The 14023-nt window shown below is 38.8% G+C and overlaps 1 protein-coding gene across 3 annotated transcripts; it reads right to left on the bottom strand.

Annotated features, from left to right (window-relative positions):
• Positions 1 to 987: 987 nt before the first annotated feature.
• Positions 988 to 11084, bottom strand: dhx34 (DEAH (Asp-Glu-Ala-His) box polypeptide 34). Of its 3 annotated transcripts, XM_057347945.1 has the most exons (16): positions 10208 to 11084; positions 8819 to 9130; positions 8463 to 8717; positions 7239 to 7341; positions 5724 to 5941; positions 5402 to 5576; positions 5043 to 5236; positions 4870 to 4971; positions 3802 to 4062; positions 3129 to 3302; positions 2938 to 3043; positions 2624 to 2730; positions 2265 to 2540; positions 1953 to 2138; positions 1726 to 1867; positions 988 to 1130 (listed from the first exon to the last, which is right to left on the bottom strand). In XM_057347945.1, the coding sequence occupies exons 1-16, from the start codon at positions 10901 to 10903 to the stop codon at positions 997 to 999; spliced, it is 3441 nt and encodes a 1146-aa protein (XP_057203928.1). In that variant the 5' UTR covers positions 10904 to 11084; the 3' UTR covers positions 988 to 996. The 3 variants fall into 3 exon arrangements, with proteins under 3 accessions (XP_057203928.1, XP_057203926.1, XP_057203927.1); XM_057347943.1 differs by having other exon boundaries at positions 1013 to 1867; XM_057347944.1 differs by having other exon boundaries at positions 1013 to 1867; positions 2947 to 3043.
• Positions 11085 to 14023: the final 2939 nt, after the last annotated feature.

Genomic DNA, 14023 nt, shown 5'->3' with positions numbered 1-14023 from the left:
CAATAACCTATCATTTCTAAGTAACGACGTACCTAAATACTCGTTTTCCTTTTCGGGTTGTTTATTTCTGCCAATGTGCATATTTTAATATGTATGTATCTATTAGTTTGAAAAGTAATCAATGGAAAATATTACCTGTTTATATATTTATTGAGATATTTATTCTTATTCTTTATTTATTTTTGGAGACGGGTTTTTATTTTCTGTGCTGTCTAACTTCTCTGACTTTGTGCCAATTTGCTGCTTTGAGGTGTTACATATCGTGGGTTTGTATCATTAATTAAACCCTAACTCTATATTTTAATGAAACCTTTGCACTCTGGATCCTGTTTACATCTCCAATGTATTTGTGAACGCGTGCTTGGACACTTAAACTCAGCATAAAAGGAACACAACGTAGGACTTACACATAGCCACCATATCAGTGTAATACAGTATAATGCATTTGGCTCTGTTTGAATAACATGATCAGTCAAATGCGTTGCGCACATTTCACCCCCAAATCAAAAGAAATTGCATTGTGCATAAAGAAGATTTGTTTTTAGTAAGATTTCATCTACAATGGAACATTATTTTTATGACAAATAAGCATCCTCACCCCAAATCCTCATTATTGTATTGCAAATGACTGTATTTTTATTTAAATATGTATAAATGATAACTATACGTTTTGCACTACAGTAATGAGAATGGTGTTTTATTGACATGACAGTAGAAGGGTTTCATAAAAATAATCCCCAATGTTTTTACAAGACACATTTTTACTGCCCACCAGAGGGCGCAAGAGTGAACACTTCACAACAGTGTAATGCAATTTCAGGACCAACTCGACCAAAAGCATTGAGAATGAATATATCAAGAAAGCTTTCACAAACACATTTACTTTTAAAAACTGTAACTGTATGGATTATGACATGTAAAGAGTCTCAATATGCTATCAGAAAAATGAAAATGGTGAAGCTGAGCTCAGAGAGAAGGATGTGCCGGTGTGTGAGCTCAGGACAGATGTTGCCGTTTGTGTTTCAGGATCTCTGTTGAGGTGAGAGTTAAGTCTTTATTACATACATCACAGTGATAGACTCTGGTTAGACCAGATGAAGATGATGCAGATGTCTGGGCACTTTCAGAGTCTGTGGAAAGAAGTTGAACCGTTTATAATGCAAGTATTTAGTGATGTCACTGACGGAAGAATTAATAGTCAGATATTATTGCCAAGGCATGAGAAAAGATCGATATGATTTTTCATTTATTGTAATCGACTGATATTTCACCATATTCAGTTTATTTGATGATATTTTGCAGTTTTTAGATTATTGCCATTAGCAATCTCTGAAAGAATTGTTCAAATCATTGCATTGAAATTAGATTATAAATCTTTTCTATTATAAACATTTAATATTAATGTTTACTACTGTTATTTTTTTATGGTTTGAAACCTTTCTTTGTTCTGATAAACACAAAAGAAGATATTTGGAAGAATGTCAGTAACAGTAACCATACAGATCTCGTCCCGCATTGACTCCCATAGTATTTAATTTCCCTACTTTGGCAGTAAATGGGGGATGAGATCTGTTTGGTTACAGACATTCTTCCAAATATCTTCCTTTGTGTTTAGCAGAACAATGAAATGTATACAGGTTTGGAACAATCTGAACGTGTGTAAAAGAATTTTCATTTTTGGGTGAACCGTCCCTTTAATAGATGTTTCCACATCCTCTCTCTCACCTTCTTCAGGCTGCTGTTCCTCTACCGGCCTGCAGGTGGCCTCATGCTGCATGCGCTCCAACGGCGTCAGGGGCATGTAAAGATCACAGTGAGGGCAGCTCCAAAAAGTGCGCAGACATTCACTGTAAAGGTCCATTGAGTCCTACAAGACAGACAAAAAACGCAGAAGACTAAGAAAACCTTTGAGGATCATAACTACAGGTGGTGCATTTTTGGCCGTCACATACACATAAACAGTTGTAGGTGAAGAAGTGGGAGACACGCAGGCCTCCTTTAATGGGATCCGGCTCCGTCTTCATCCCAGGAAACAGAGAGCCCAGAGCTGAAGAACAGGAGAGTTCAGTGTTCTGCTGAGGTCCGATGTACAGGTTCTGAGACTGCAGCCCTGTCAGACGCCTCAGACTGTAACTCACCTGAACAGGTGCAAACATTCACAAACCACACAGATAACATTTCCATCAATGCAGCTCACAAATAAATAAGAATTCAAGCTTTACATTTGATCAGTACGTGCATTGGCACAGCGGTTTCCTCGTTACCTCAGTGTAGAGCAGAAATCGCACAAGACCCTCACAGAGCTTGTCCAGGTCCCTGCGGGACGGTTTGGGTCCACCGAGCCCAGCCCTTGAACCCGGACCGCCCTGACCGAGCTGGGCCTGAAGCAGTCTCTCCCATTCCCCCCGCAGAGTGATGGCAGAGGAGAGCACCTTCAGGGCCATATCTCCATCAGTTAATCCCAACTCCAACCAGCCATCAACCACCACCCGTGTGCAGTCGGCGTTTGTGTCCACAGAGTTAGCCACCAGCAGCAGGGCCTACAGAGAGAGATACTGACCATCAGGAGAGATCAAACCTATGTTTGGTTTTACGATATTTGCAAAGAAAAGCAAACACTGACCTGCAGGGCCGGAACCCGAACGCAGTTTGAGACATAAGGCTTGTTGGTTTCCAGTAAAGTAACGAAAGCCAGTAACTGGTGTCTGTTGCTCTGGCCTTTATCAGCACCTACAAAAAGAGAGAGAGAGAGAGAGAGAGAGAGAATAAATGAATGATTAAAGTCGCCATAGTACATAATAAAATCATTGTTTTCTGACTGATTTTGTTTCAGCAATTGTTGTTGTGTTTTATCGTTTTTTACCAATTGTTTTGCTTTGCACTTCTCTGCCATCATTGTGTTGTAAGTTTACGTTTGTTTGTTATTGCGGTGCGTACCAAACTCACTCGACTCCTGCTCGGAGACTTGCAGAACTTCAGGATCGCTGGCAAACACACTGGTTGGGTGGATCACGACACCTTGCTTGTTACGTGTGTGGAACACCTGAGACAGACAACATATATATCAATTCCTCTGATTTCATTAAAATAACATTCAGGTTTGTAATCCAAGAGGATATATGAGTGACCTGTTCGGAGTCTTTGCGTGTTGCGTTATGTTCATCCGGCGTGGCCAGCTGTGGGTAGAGTCCACGGCACAGCACCAGTTTGAGCAGAGACTGTTGCCGTGACGACAGATCTGCGCTGGCGTATGCTGCTTCCTGGAGCTCATTTACGTTGTGACGCAATTTGAACTTCACTTCCTGTGAAAAAAACAGATAACCAATCAGCACGCAGGAAACCTCCAGTGTAGACTATAACACAGTGCTGCTCAACCAGGGGCCTTAAAGGCACAGTTCAAACAAAAATGAAAATTCTGTCATCATTTAGTCACCCTCGAGTTGTTCAAAATCTGTATAAACGTCTTTGTTCTGATGAACACAGAGAAGGATATTTGGAAGAATAACCAAACAGTTCTTGGCCACCATTGACTACCATAGTATGAAAATGTCTTTGTTATGTTGAACACAAAAGTAGATATTTTGAAGAATGTAGGACAGCAAACAGTTCATTTTTCTTACTATGGCGGTCAATGGTGGCCAAGAATGATGACAGAATTTGTATTTTCGGGTGCCCTTTTAGATGCTTTAAAAAGATTTGAAATAATTTGAAACGGGCATTAAAACAAGACAAAACACCTAAAACGTTTTGTATTTTTCTAGTTATGCAAAGCTCTTGCATATTTTATATGAAATAAATCACCTGTATGTCCACAGTCTGTTCATCTTTCTTCCTCTTGTTTGAGGCTGTTCTCTCATCATCTGACCCAGATGAGGCGTCACCCTCCAGTCCCTCCTCCAGACGCAGAACTTTCCTCTTTGTGTTCTCCTGGAAGTCATGATCTCGTTTCAGCTGGTGTAGTTTCTGTCTTTCGGTTCGTCTCTCTCTGCGCTGGGCTCGGTCCTGCGGCCCAGTCCTGCTGCCGGAATCATCCTCGAGGAGACCGTGGGTCCGCAGCAGCTCCTGTAGGACACCATAAGACAGTGAAGATAAATTACAGGTGGGACGGGACGAAAAGTGTTGGGAACTGTGAAGGGGCAAGAATGGTCAGTTAGTGGTGGGTTTTTATACAAGTATTTCTCTTGGACCAAAAATATTGATGACTCATCTTTCCGAAGCATTAAATAAAATCATTTTTTTCTATTATTAGCAAATTATGGTTCATGGCTGTGAATAGAGCCTATTTATATTTCATACTATTTATTTTCAATAGCTAAGATTTTACAATTTTCAATCTTCCTCTACTGTATATAACATGTGTCAGTCATAATGTACCGTACATGTGCCCTATGGTGTGACACATTAAAAACTGTTAATAATATATTATTGTATATTACTCATATTTTTATTTATAATACAAAATAGCATAAGAGATTTATCTTCATTGTTTTCACACAATAGGACCCATTTATTTGTCAACTACCCTGATGACACAAAATAAAAAACAACTTATCTAAATATAAAACAATGAAAGATACATTTTTCACACTCTTATATTGTGTCTCACCTCTAGGCCATTACCCTATATTCTATATATACATATACCTGTATAGTGAAATATTGATTCCACCTTCTCCAATAAACATCCATTTTATGGAGTACCCCCCTCCCCCAGTTATAAAACTTAAGCCTATTGGCTATTAAAAAAAAGATGAACCCTTCACTATCTCACCCCAACTTTCAATAAGAGACACAGAGAAGTAAATGCTGTTTATGATGTAATTTCATGGAGTCTTTAAAAGACATCATCATTGACGTGATGCTGCTCACTTTAAACTGTCGCCTCAGGTTGACCATCTCATACAGCCTCTGTTCCTCCAGCCCTCTCCTCCTGCACCACTTCCTGGAGCCGCTTCCTCTGTCCTTCTTCACCTGTGGAGAGAAACGCGTCACATGCAAGCACTGATCCACTGTGAAACAGACAGAGATGGTCAAACACTGACCTGCACCCAGGAATTGAAAGTGTTGAGAAGGGTAAAGGGGTCTCCCTGGTTGCTTTGCAGAGGCTGGCGAGCGGTGGAGCAGTCAGGGTTGTGCTGAGCACTGCGTAAGAATGGAGACTGAACGCTCAGCGCGGCAGCAACGGTCAACACGGGCTCCACCAGCTTAAAGACTGAACCCAATACCAACATCTTTCCTGGTTAAATATACAAAGTTACGAAGTGAAACAAAAGACCATTTCGAAACATAAATGAACACATTTTGTGGAGCTGATGTGAGATGTTTTTAGCACGTTGCTAGGGTGTTGCTAGTCGACTGCTCAAGACTCAAAAGAGCCCACGCTCAATTATGGACTCCTTACCAATGACCACATCCACAGGAAGTTGTGCCAGCAGCCGGCCAATGGGAGTCAGTTCTCCGTGTTCATCTAGCGCCCCCTGTTCTCTCAGATAGGTCACTGCAGTCTGAATGCTGGAAGCGGGTGGAGGGTCTATGAAGACGAAGGAGCGAGGGTCTCCCACACCCATACTCTTCATCTGCAGAAACACAACACCCACAACTTTCTTACTGAAGATTTATGAGAAGTTCGAGTTTCCCAAAACTTTGTTTTATTTGTTGGTGTGGATCAATGTGTCTCAACCAATGGTGTGCGTTAATGCTGGGATGTCCAGATGTGAGCGCACCTGTAGAACGAGGGAGTCCAGCGCCACCCTGTGGATCTCAGGAACAGGATACGGAGCGAATGCATCGTAATCAGACTCAGAGTAGAGTCTGTAACAGATTCCCGGGCCGGTTCTGCCTGCACGTCCTTTCCTCTGTTCTGAACTGGCCCTGCTGATCCAGAACTCCTGAAGTCTCTGCATTTTAGCCTTTGGGTCGAAACTCATCTCTTTCACTTTACCTGCAAGAAAAAAAAAGTGTTTAAACCTTTTAAGCATCGAAAACAGAGCTTGGTGGAGGTTTTACGTCTATTAATAAAACCTTAATAAGACAGCGCTTGAGTGGTTTAGGTCCTATTTGGAAGGCCGGACTTTTAGTGTCAGCATTGGTGACTATCTCTCTTCTCCTGTCCCTCTACTGAGTGGGGTCCCACAGGGCTCAGTTTTAGGCCCTCTTCTCTTTTCTCTTTATTTACTCCCGCTGGGGTCTATAATTAGGAAGCATGGTTTGTCTTTCCATTTTTATGCAGACGATACCCAGATCTATGTGCCCATTAAGAAGAGTGAGACGGTTAGGCCTGGATGGCTAATAATTTTTTAAGTATTATTGAAAAGTAAACGGAAGTGATGGTATTTGGGGATGCTACTGAGGCCTCTTTGGTTGATTTAAGTGTCTTAGCCCAGTATATCAAACCGACCATCACAAACCTTGGGGTTAAATTTGATTCGGACCTAAAGTTCGATAGTCAGATTGGGGCTGTTGTCAAATCTAGCTTCTTTCAGCTGAGACAACTGGCTAAAATAAAGCCATTTCTCTCAAGGCAACACCTTGAAACCGCAATCCATGCCTTTGTTACAACCTGGCTGGATTATTGTAATGCACTATATGTGGGGATAAGTGGGTCTTCTTTGGCCCGTTTGCAGTTGGTGCAAAATGCTGCAGCACGTCTTTTGACGGAGACTTGTAAATTTGAGCATATTACCCCCATTTTATCATCACTACATTGGCTGCCAGTACAATCTAGGATTCAGTTCAAAATTCTTTTGTTTGTTTTTAAATCCTTAAATGGTTTTGCTCCATCCTACATATCTGAGCTTTTACACCCCTATACACCCTCACGCTGTCTGAGATCATCAGATCAGCTGTTTCTTATAGTGCCAACCGGCAAGCGTAAGCTTAGAGGAGACCGTGCTTTTGAGGTGGCAGCCCCCAAATTATGGAATGCCCTGCCTCTTTATATTAGGCAGACCTCTTCGCTGTCTATATTCAAATCCCATCGTATTTGTTTTTATTCTGGTTTTAGTATATATTTATGTGCTATGTGTTTAGGTTTAATTAGTATGATGCTTTCATGAAATCAAATGATGTCTTTTATTTTTTAATGTACAGCACTTTGGTCTGCTTTTTGGTGGTTGTAAAGTGCTTTATAAATAAAGTGATTGATTGATTGATAATCTAAAAAGAAGTACACTAGCATACAGAAGATCTCAAAGCTAACAGATACTGTATGAACTACTACAATTGAACAAATAAAGTACCTGAATCCACCACAAAGCGCACTCCATCGATAGTGACCGAAGTCTCAGCAATGTTGGTAGAAATGATGCATTTCCTCACGCCTGGGGGGGCAATGTCAAACACCTGATGGGAGTTAAATGTACAATAATGAAATATTAGGGAAATTTAAAAATGTTACTACAATAACTAGACACTATTAAGACAACAATTAAATTTTATGAATACAATAATACCCAATACTACTTTATTATTTTGGAAATATTATTAAAGTAAAATACTATTATATTGTATTAATAATTAAAAATGATTAAAGACTATAAAAATACACCTAATAAAATACTATTATACATTAATGCTATTTAAACATAATTAATATGTAATAATATTATTAGAATTATGGCTGTCATGATATCAGATTTCCTCTACAAAAGTACTGTGGCCAAAGGAATTCACACAAACAATATTATTGCAATACTGAAATTAAAATAAATAAAGCATAAAGCTACCAGACAAATTTATCTTCAATTTTGTTTTTCTCTTTTTTTGCTAATAAATCACTCTCAAAATACAAATGTATGGAGGGCGATTTTTTATTTACGTTTATGTAAAGGAGCAATGTGGAGATTATAGCGACATCTAGTGGTGAGGTTGAGAATTGCAGCCAACGGCTCACTCCACCCCTCGCTTTAGAAGCACTACGGTGGCTGATACAGAACAAAGATGTCATCACGTTTTTGCTTCTTTGCCGAAGGAGATAACGTATTTATGAAATGCGCTCTGTAGAGCAGTTTGTCCGTTTAAGGCTACTGTAGAAACAACATGGTGAATTCCATGTAAGGGGACCCGCGGTGTATGTAGATAGAAATAGCTCATTCTAATCTAAGGTAATAAAACAACGCCTGATTATGTAAGGTCTTTATATGTACATTATATTGCATTTCTGTCAATAGATCCTCCAAAAACAGCACACACAGCACCTTTAAGATATTATCATATGTGTAGTATTATTGATCATCTTGGTTTACGATGGTCACGATTATTGACAATACCAATATATTATGATTGTGACACCCCTACTGGGAAGTACTTCAAGAGCAACACAGGTCATAGGTCTGTTTATCTGCGTACACAAAAAAATATGCCAAATTCGAAGTTTAAATAATTAGTTCATTGAGAACCACTGATCTAAAGCATGTGAAAAGACAACATCTAATGATCCTGATGCATTGGTAGAATGATCAAACCTTATCCTGCTGGGCCAATGAGAGCGTGCTGTGCAGAGGAAGGACAATCCAGCGCTGGGTGTGTGTGGCGTAAGTCTGGCAGGCGTCCTGGATGGTTGAGATCTCAGCTACACCACTGAGGAAGAGCAACAGGTCTCCCCTCTCCTCCGGCAGATAGCGCTGGTCAATACCCTGCAGCACACGCAGATACGGCCGCGGGTCTAGTTTCTCTGAGCGGGACCCCTGCTCTTCTGGAGGAATGGGCTGGTAGATCACCTACACAGATGAGGAAAACACAAGCTCGGACTGTGATCGATTTACTGTTTCACATAAAACAAAAAACACACTGTGCTTTTAAAAGGGTTTTGAATGCTTACCTGAATGGGAAAGAGTCTCCCCGGCACCTGCAGAACAGGTGCATCGTTGAAATAGTTTGAGAAGAGTTTAATGTTGATGGTGGCCGACATGAGGACCAGTCTCAGATCCGGCCGCAGGGGCAGAAGTGAACGCAGAACTCCCAGCAGAAAGTCACAGTGCAGGTGTCGCTCGTGCACCTCGTCCACGATTAGCACTTGATACTGACCCAGAGAAGCATCCTGCTGGATCTGCCTGAGCAGGAGACCCTCAGTCAGAAACAGGAGTTTGGTAGCCGTGGTGCGGCTGGTCTCAAAGCGGATCTGGTACCCGACCTGAAAAGTAAAAATACAGAGCAACAGATGTTAGGCAGGTTTACTTGGGAGAAATTGTTTTACATAATTCCAGCAGCTTTAAGAGATTTAAAACTGAAGATTGTATTTGTAGTCACTGTTAGATTTTTCATTCTGAAACATCACACAAACTCAAAGTATAATGCATGCCAGTTGTGACAATTTCTTGACAATCGACCCCAGTTTCACCCTAAATTTGTATCTGCATAATCAATAAATATCTCCGTTTCATTATTGTTGAACGAATAAATGAATTGTTGTGGCAAACTATTACATGATCAAATAAATAAATAAATGTTACTACTGTCATACATTAATGAAACATCATTTTTTTCCACTAAATCGGGGTTGCCAGATCTGCATTTTTTTTATTGCACTTGAACTGCTCATCATACTTTACTGATGTTACTTAAATGATAAACATATCAATAAAATATTGAATAAATGATTTAATCTGAAATAAATCTGTGTGTTTTGGCGACTCGGGCTACTTCAATACTGTTGCCGCAGGTTTTTTTTTTGGTGGGTTAAAGGTTGAATGATTTTGGAAAGATTTAGTTCATCAGCTGTCATTTCTAAGGAAACATGAAGATATTTATGACAGCACAATGTGTTTATGATTATTACTGTAGAGCAATAATACATTTTTTTTAACATATTATATTCATATATTTTTCATTTTGGACTTGGGTCATTGGTTTAGATTAGGCTAGTTTTTATTGACCACTGATTTTGTTACGCATATCTAGCAACCCTGAATATAAAGTAGTATATGAAATATTAAAGTAATGTATAAAGAATCATCTTCTCATAAAATACTGTTAGGATAAGAGTTTAAATATGCTTAGCTGGTGTTGTAAATAGCATCACAATTTGAAACAAATATGGGGTTTATTTTATTTTGGTTTCCCTGATGTAAGACCCTGATTGTGAGTTTTTCTTTGATTCACCAAATTGCAAATTATTGTGCTAATTTGATCATAATATCCTCGTTTGTCCAATTTAAACGAACTTGACGCATCCCAATTGAATGCATTATAATGTAGAAGTGAGTCTTACCTTGGAGCCATACTGGTTGAGACTCTCAAAACTGACTCTCTTGGCCAGTGAGATGCAAGCAATGCGGCGTGGTTGAGTACAGGCTATGTAACTGAACCCTGATGTCATCAGGTACTGCGGCACCTGTGTGGACTTTCCACAGCCCGTGTCTCCAGCCACCACCACCACAGGATGAGTCCTCACCAGCTCCACAATCTTATCCCGGTACTGGAAGATGGGCAGGCTCTTCTGTTCTCTTCTTAACTTAGCAAGCTTACTGAAGCTCTGCTTCTGGTTGAAGTCTAGGAAATGAAGCAGGGCAAGGCGACAGTCTGTGATCTCCTGACGGCCAGGACCTGACGTCTCCCTGCGTTTCTTGTGATCTGATCTTCCCAAGCGCTCCTCCACATCTTTGGAGCACACTGAAACGTTGATCCTGTATCTGGCGTCATAGTCCTTTGGGAGCCCCAGATCTACAGATCCACACTTTTTATTGGCGTTTTTCTCGTGTGATTCTTGTCTGCTGGATTTGGATCCTGGCATGTCTCTCTTGGCTGTGAACCGTTGGAAACGCTCAAAGAAGGTCCAGAATTCCCTGTGTTCAGCGCTGCCGGTCTGAATGTAGTCATGTTGGCGGAAAAATATCTCATCCAGTTGTGCGCGACACTGACGACTGTCCCAGTCCCAGCTTTGACTCTTATCCCGCTCACGGGACATCTTTAACCAAATGCAGTGTCATTTAGAGTCATACCAGCGGTGTAAAGTGAACCGGCAAACAAAAAACGTTCAATAATGTATTGCTTCGACTTTTTATTTATAATTCTTAGTATATTTGCACGCACATGTGAAAGTACATTCACACATTCCCTTGTATCAAAACATGGTATCATGGCGGAAAGTAAACATGGTGGGACCGCTTCCGGTCCATGTGTGTAAAGAGTCCGAGTGCTGCGCAGTATGGAGGACTAAACCTGCAAAAATTATAAATAAATGAATGTATAAATAAATAAATATATAAACGAATAAATGTAATAATATGAAATAAATACAGGAATGAATGGTTTGATAAAACAAAATAATTCGTTTTAGCTATTATTGATCTTAGCTTTAACTTTTCTTTTCATTTTTTAAATTGATTTATTATTTTTTGTGTCCATTTTTAATTATTTTTAATTATTATTATTTTTTATTTTTAGATTATTTTATTTATCATTTCCTTTTATTTTTACATTTATTTATTTATACGTTTATTTATTTTTATATTTATTTATTATCGCATGTATTTATTTCCACTTTTATTTATTTATTCTTGTATTTATTCTTACTTTTCTGTGTCTTGTATGATAATTAGATGGGTTGGTCTTGCCTACTATTGGTTCAGCGTAGATTGAAGCGTTTGATCGATTACTCTTGACTTGTTTTGGACTAACGTCACGTCACTCACTGATCGTTTGCTTCGTGTATAACGTTAAGTAACTATGGCGTGCGCACAATTAGCTAGAGAGTTACAGCATTTAGCCAATGAAGTCGATAACCATGCATCAAATGACTGTGTGTCATTCAGATTAGATGCACTTATTGATGATTTATTACAGATTGACGGCGAGATAAATGACAAAGTTCTCCCTCGGTTGTTAGCCTCTTTGCAGCACATTCAAAGTCTGTGCGAGTCAGAGGATGCTATGGTGGCGTTACAGTTCAACTGGTGAAAATCATAAAGCACAAAATGTAATAAGGTTTAACTACACAGATGAGCTTGTAAACCGAAGTCGCAAGCTAACGCTTTGTCAAAGTGATAGTTATAAGCAGCCTTTCGGTTAGAAAAAGCGTAAAGATTTAATGTAACATGATGTAACATAATGTAAATGAATTGAGACATAGTGAACTTAAGTCACAAGTTAACACGGTAGTAATGAGCATCGTTCTTTCACTACAGGGGCCATCAAATGGAAACCATTCCTTCTAAAAAGACGTGGTTACTAAACGGTACTCGTAAACTACATTCCATAAGAGATAAATAACACAGAGGTCACAAGTTAAAACGGGCATATTCCCTTGATTCATCCAGCTGCATATTGTTGTGTGACATCTTGATATTATTGCAAAGATCCGCAGCAGCTAGCATTGCGAAATAGCTTAGTGTGATTGTTACCGTAGTGACACGCTGCCTCGCTTTATTGTATGGGTACGAATCCCGTGTCAAATCGCTTTATTTATTTTTTCACCTCGCTTCAGCCGTTACGGGCGATCATACCAATAATTTGCAATCTTAACAAGAATGTCAAAATCATGTAACAAGAAAGTCTGTGTTTATTAGACATCTTAATATCAAGTCGTCTTGTGCTTTCAGAATCGACGAATCTGCTGAGGTCGTTCATGCACCTCTTTGGCAGAGGACCTGTAACCGGAACTTGGTCACCACCTTAGCACCCCCTGACTCGCACAGATTTTGAAGAACTTTGTCATTTATCTCTCCGTCAATCTGTAATAAATCCTCAATAAGTGCATCTAATCTGAATGACACATAGTCATTTGATGCATGGTTATCGACTTCATTGGCTAAATGCTGTAACTCTCTAGCTAATTGTGCGCCCGCCATAGTTACTTAACGTTATACACGAAGCAAACGATCAGTGAGTGACGTGACGTTAGTCCAAAACAAGTCAAGAGTAATCGATCAAACGCTTCAATCTACGCTGAACCAATAGTAGGCAAGACCAACCCATCTAATTATCATACAAGACACAGAAAAGTAAGAATAAATACAAGAATAAATAAATAAAAGTGGAAATAAATACATGCGATAATAAATAAATATAAAAATAAATAAACGTATAAATAAATAAATGTAAAAATAAAAGGAAAGGATAAATAAAATAATCTAAAAATAAAAAATAATAATAATTAAAAATAATTAAAAATGGACACAAAAAATAATAAATCAATTTAAAAAATGAAAAGAAAAGTTAAAGCTAAGATCATTAATAGCTAAAACGAATTATTTTGTTTTATCAAACCATTCATTCCTGTATTTATTTTCATATTATTACATTTATATATTTATTTATTTATACATTCATTTATTTATAATTTTTGCAGGTTTAGTCCTCCATAGCGCAGACGCTATATCGTTCCTACAACCATGAAACAACGAAACCAACGCAGCTTTGAAAAAAACTAGAATTGTGTTTTCAATACATTTTCCCCATTCATTTTCTTTTCACCTAGAACCGAAAATATTATTGATCATTTATTCACCTTCGTGTCATTTCAAACCTGTATGACTTTCTTTCTTTGGCACAACAGAAAAGAAGATATTTTGAATAATGTTGGTAACCAAACAACATTGAACCCCATTGATTTCCAATGTATTTACACGAACCACTGAGAGATTTCTCGAAATATATTTGATCTTCGACAGAGGAAGTCATACAGGGTTTGAATGACACACGGGTGAATGAAAAATAACAGAAATTTGTTGTGTGGTATCATTTGTTGTTTTGCACACAGAAAAACAATAATATCAACAGTCTAATTATAAAAAAAAACGTATTGTAACAGTATTTTAAGGGTCACATGACTCACATCATTGCAAACATCCTGAATGTTATTGTGTATTTTTTTTAGATGTCAAAGGAGGAGATGAAGATCTTGCCTTAAGAACAGTAATATCACATTACATGCTGAATGCGGCATACTCCAATTACCCTGTAGATCATTTAATAGTGGCAATGTTTTACAGTTATAGTAAACGTTTTACCAGATTTATCCTTCTAGGAGATATCAAGTAAAAAGGACAAAGGGCAGCAATTTCCCTTTTAGGATGACACTGCAATT

The sequence above is a fragment of the Triplophysa rosa genome, linkage group LG12 (genome assembly GCF_024868665.1).
Source record: "Triplophysa rosa linkage group LG12, Trosa_1v2, whole genome shotgun sequence".
In the NCBI taxonomy this organism is placed as follows: domain Eukaryota; kingdom Metazoa; phylum Chordata; class Actinopteri; order Cypriniformes; family Nemacheilidae; genus Triplophysa; species Triplophysa rosa.
Note: the sequence above shows the minus strand (reverse complement) of the source record. Positions and strands in the feature narration are given on the sequence as shown.

Coding starts and splice junctions, on each gene's coding strand:
- dhx34 (XM_057347943.1), bottom strand. CDS start 10,903: ATGTCCCGTGAGCGGGATAAGAGTCAAAGCTGGGACTGGGACAGTCGT. Junction 8,718..8,818: donor GGAGACTCTTTCCCATTCAG/GTAAGCATTCAA, acceptor TCATCTGTGTAG/GTGATCTACCAGCCCATTCC. Junction 3,303..3,801: donor AACAGACTGTGGACATACAG/GTGATTTATTTC, acceptor TTTTTTTCACAG/GAAGTGAAGTTCAAATTGCG.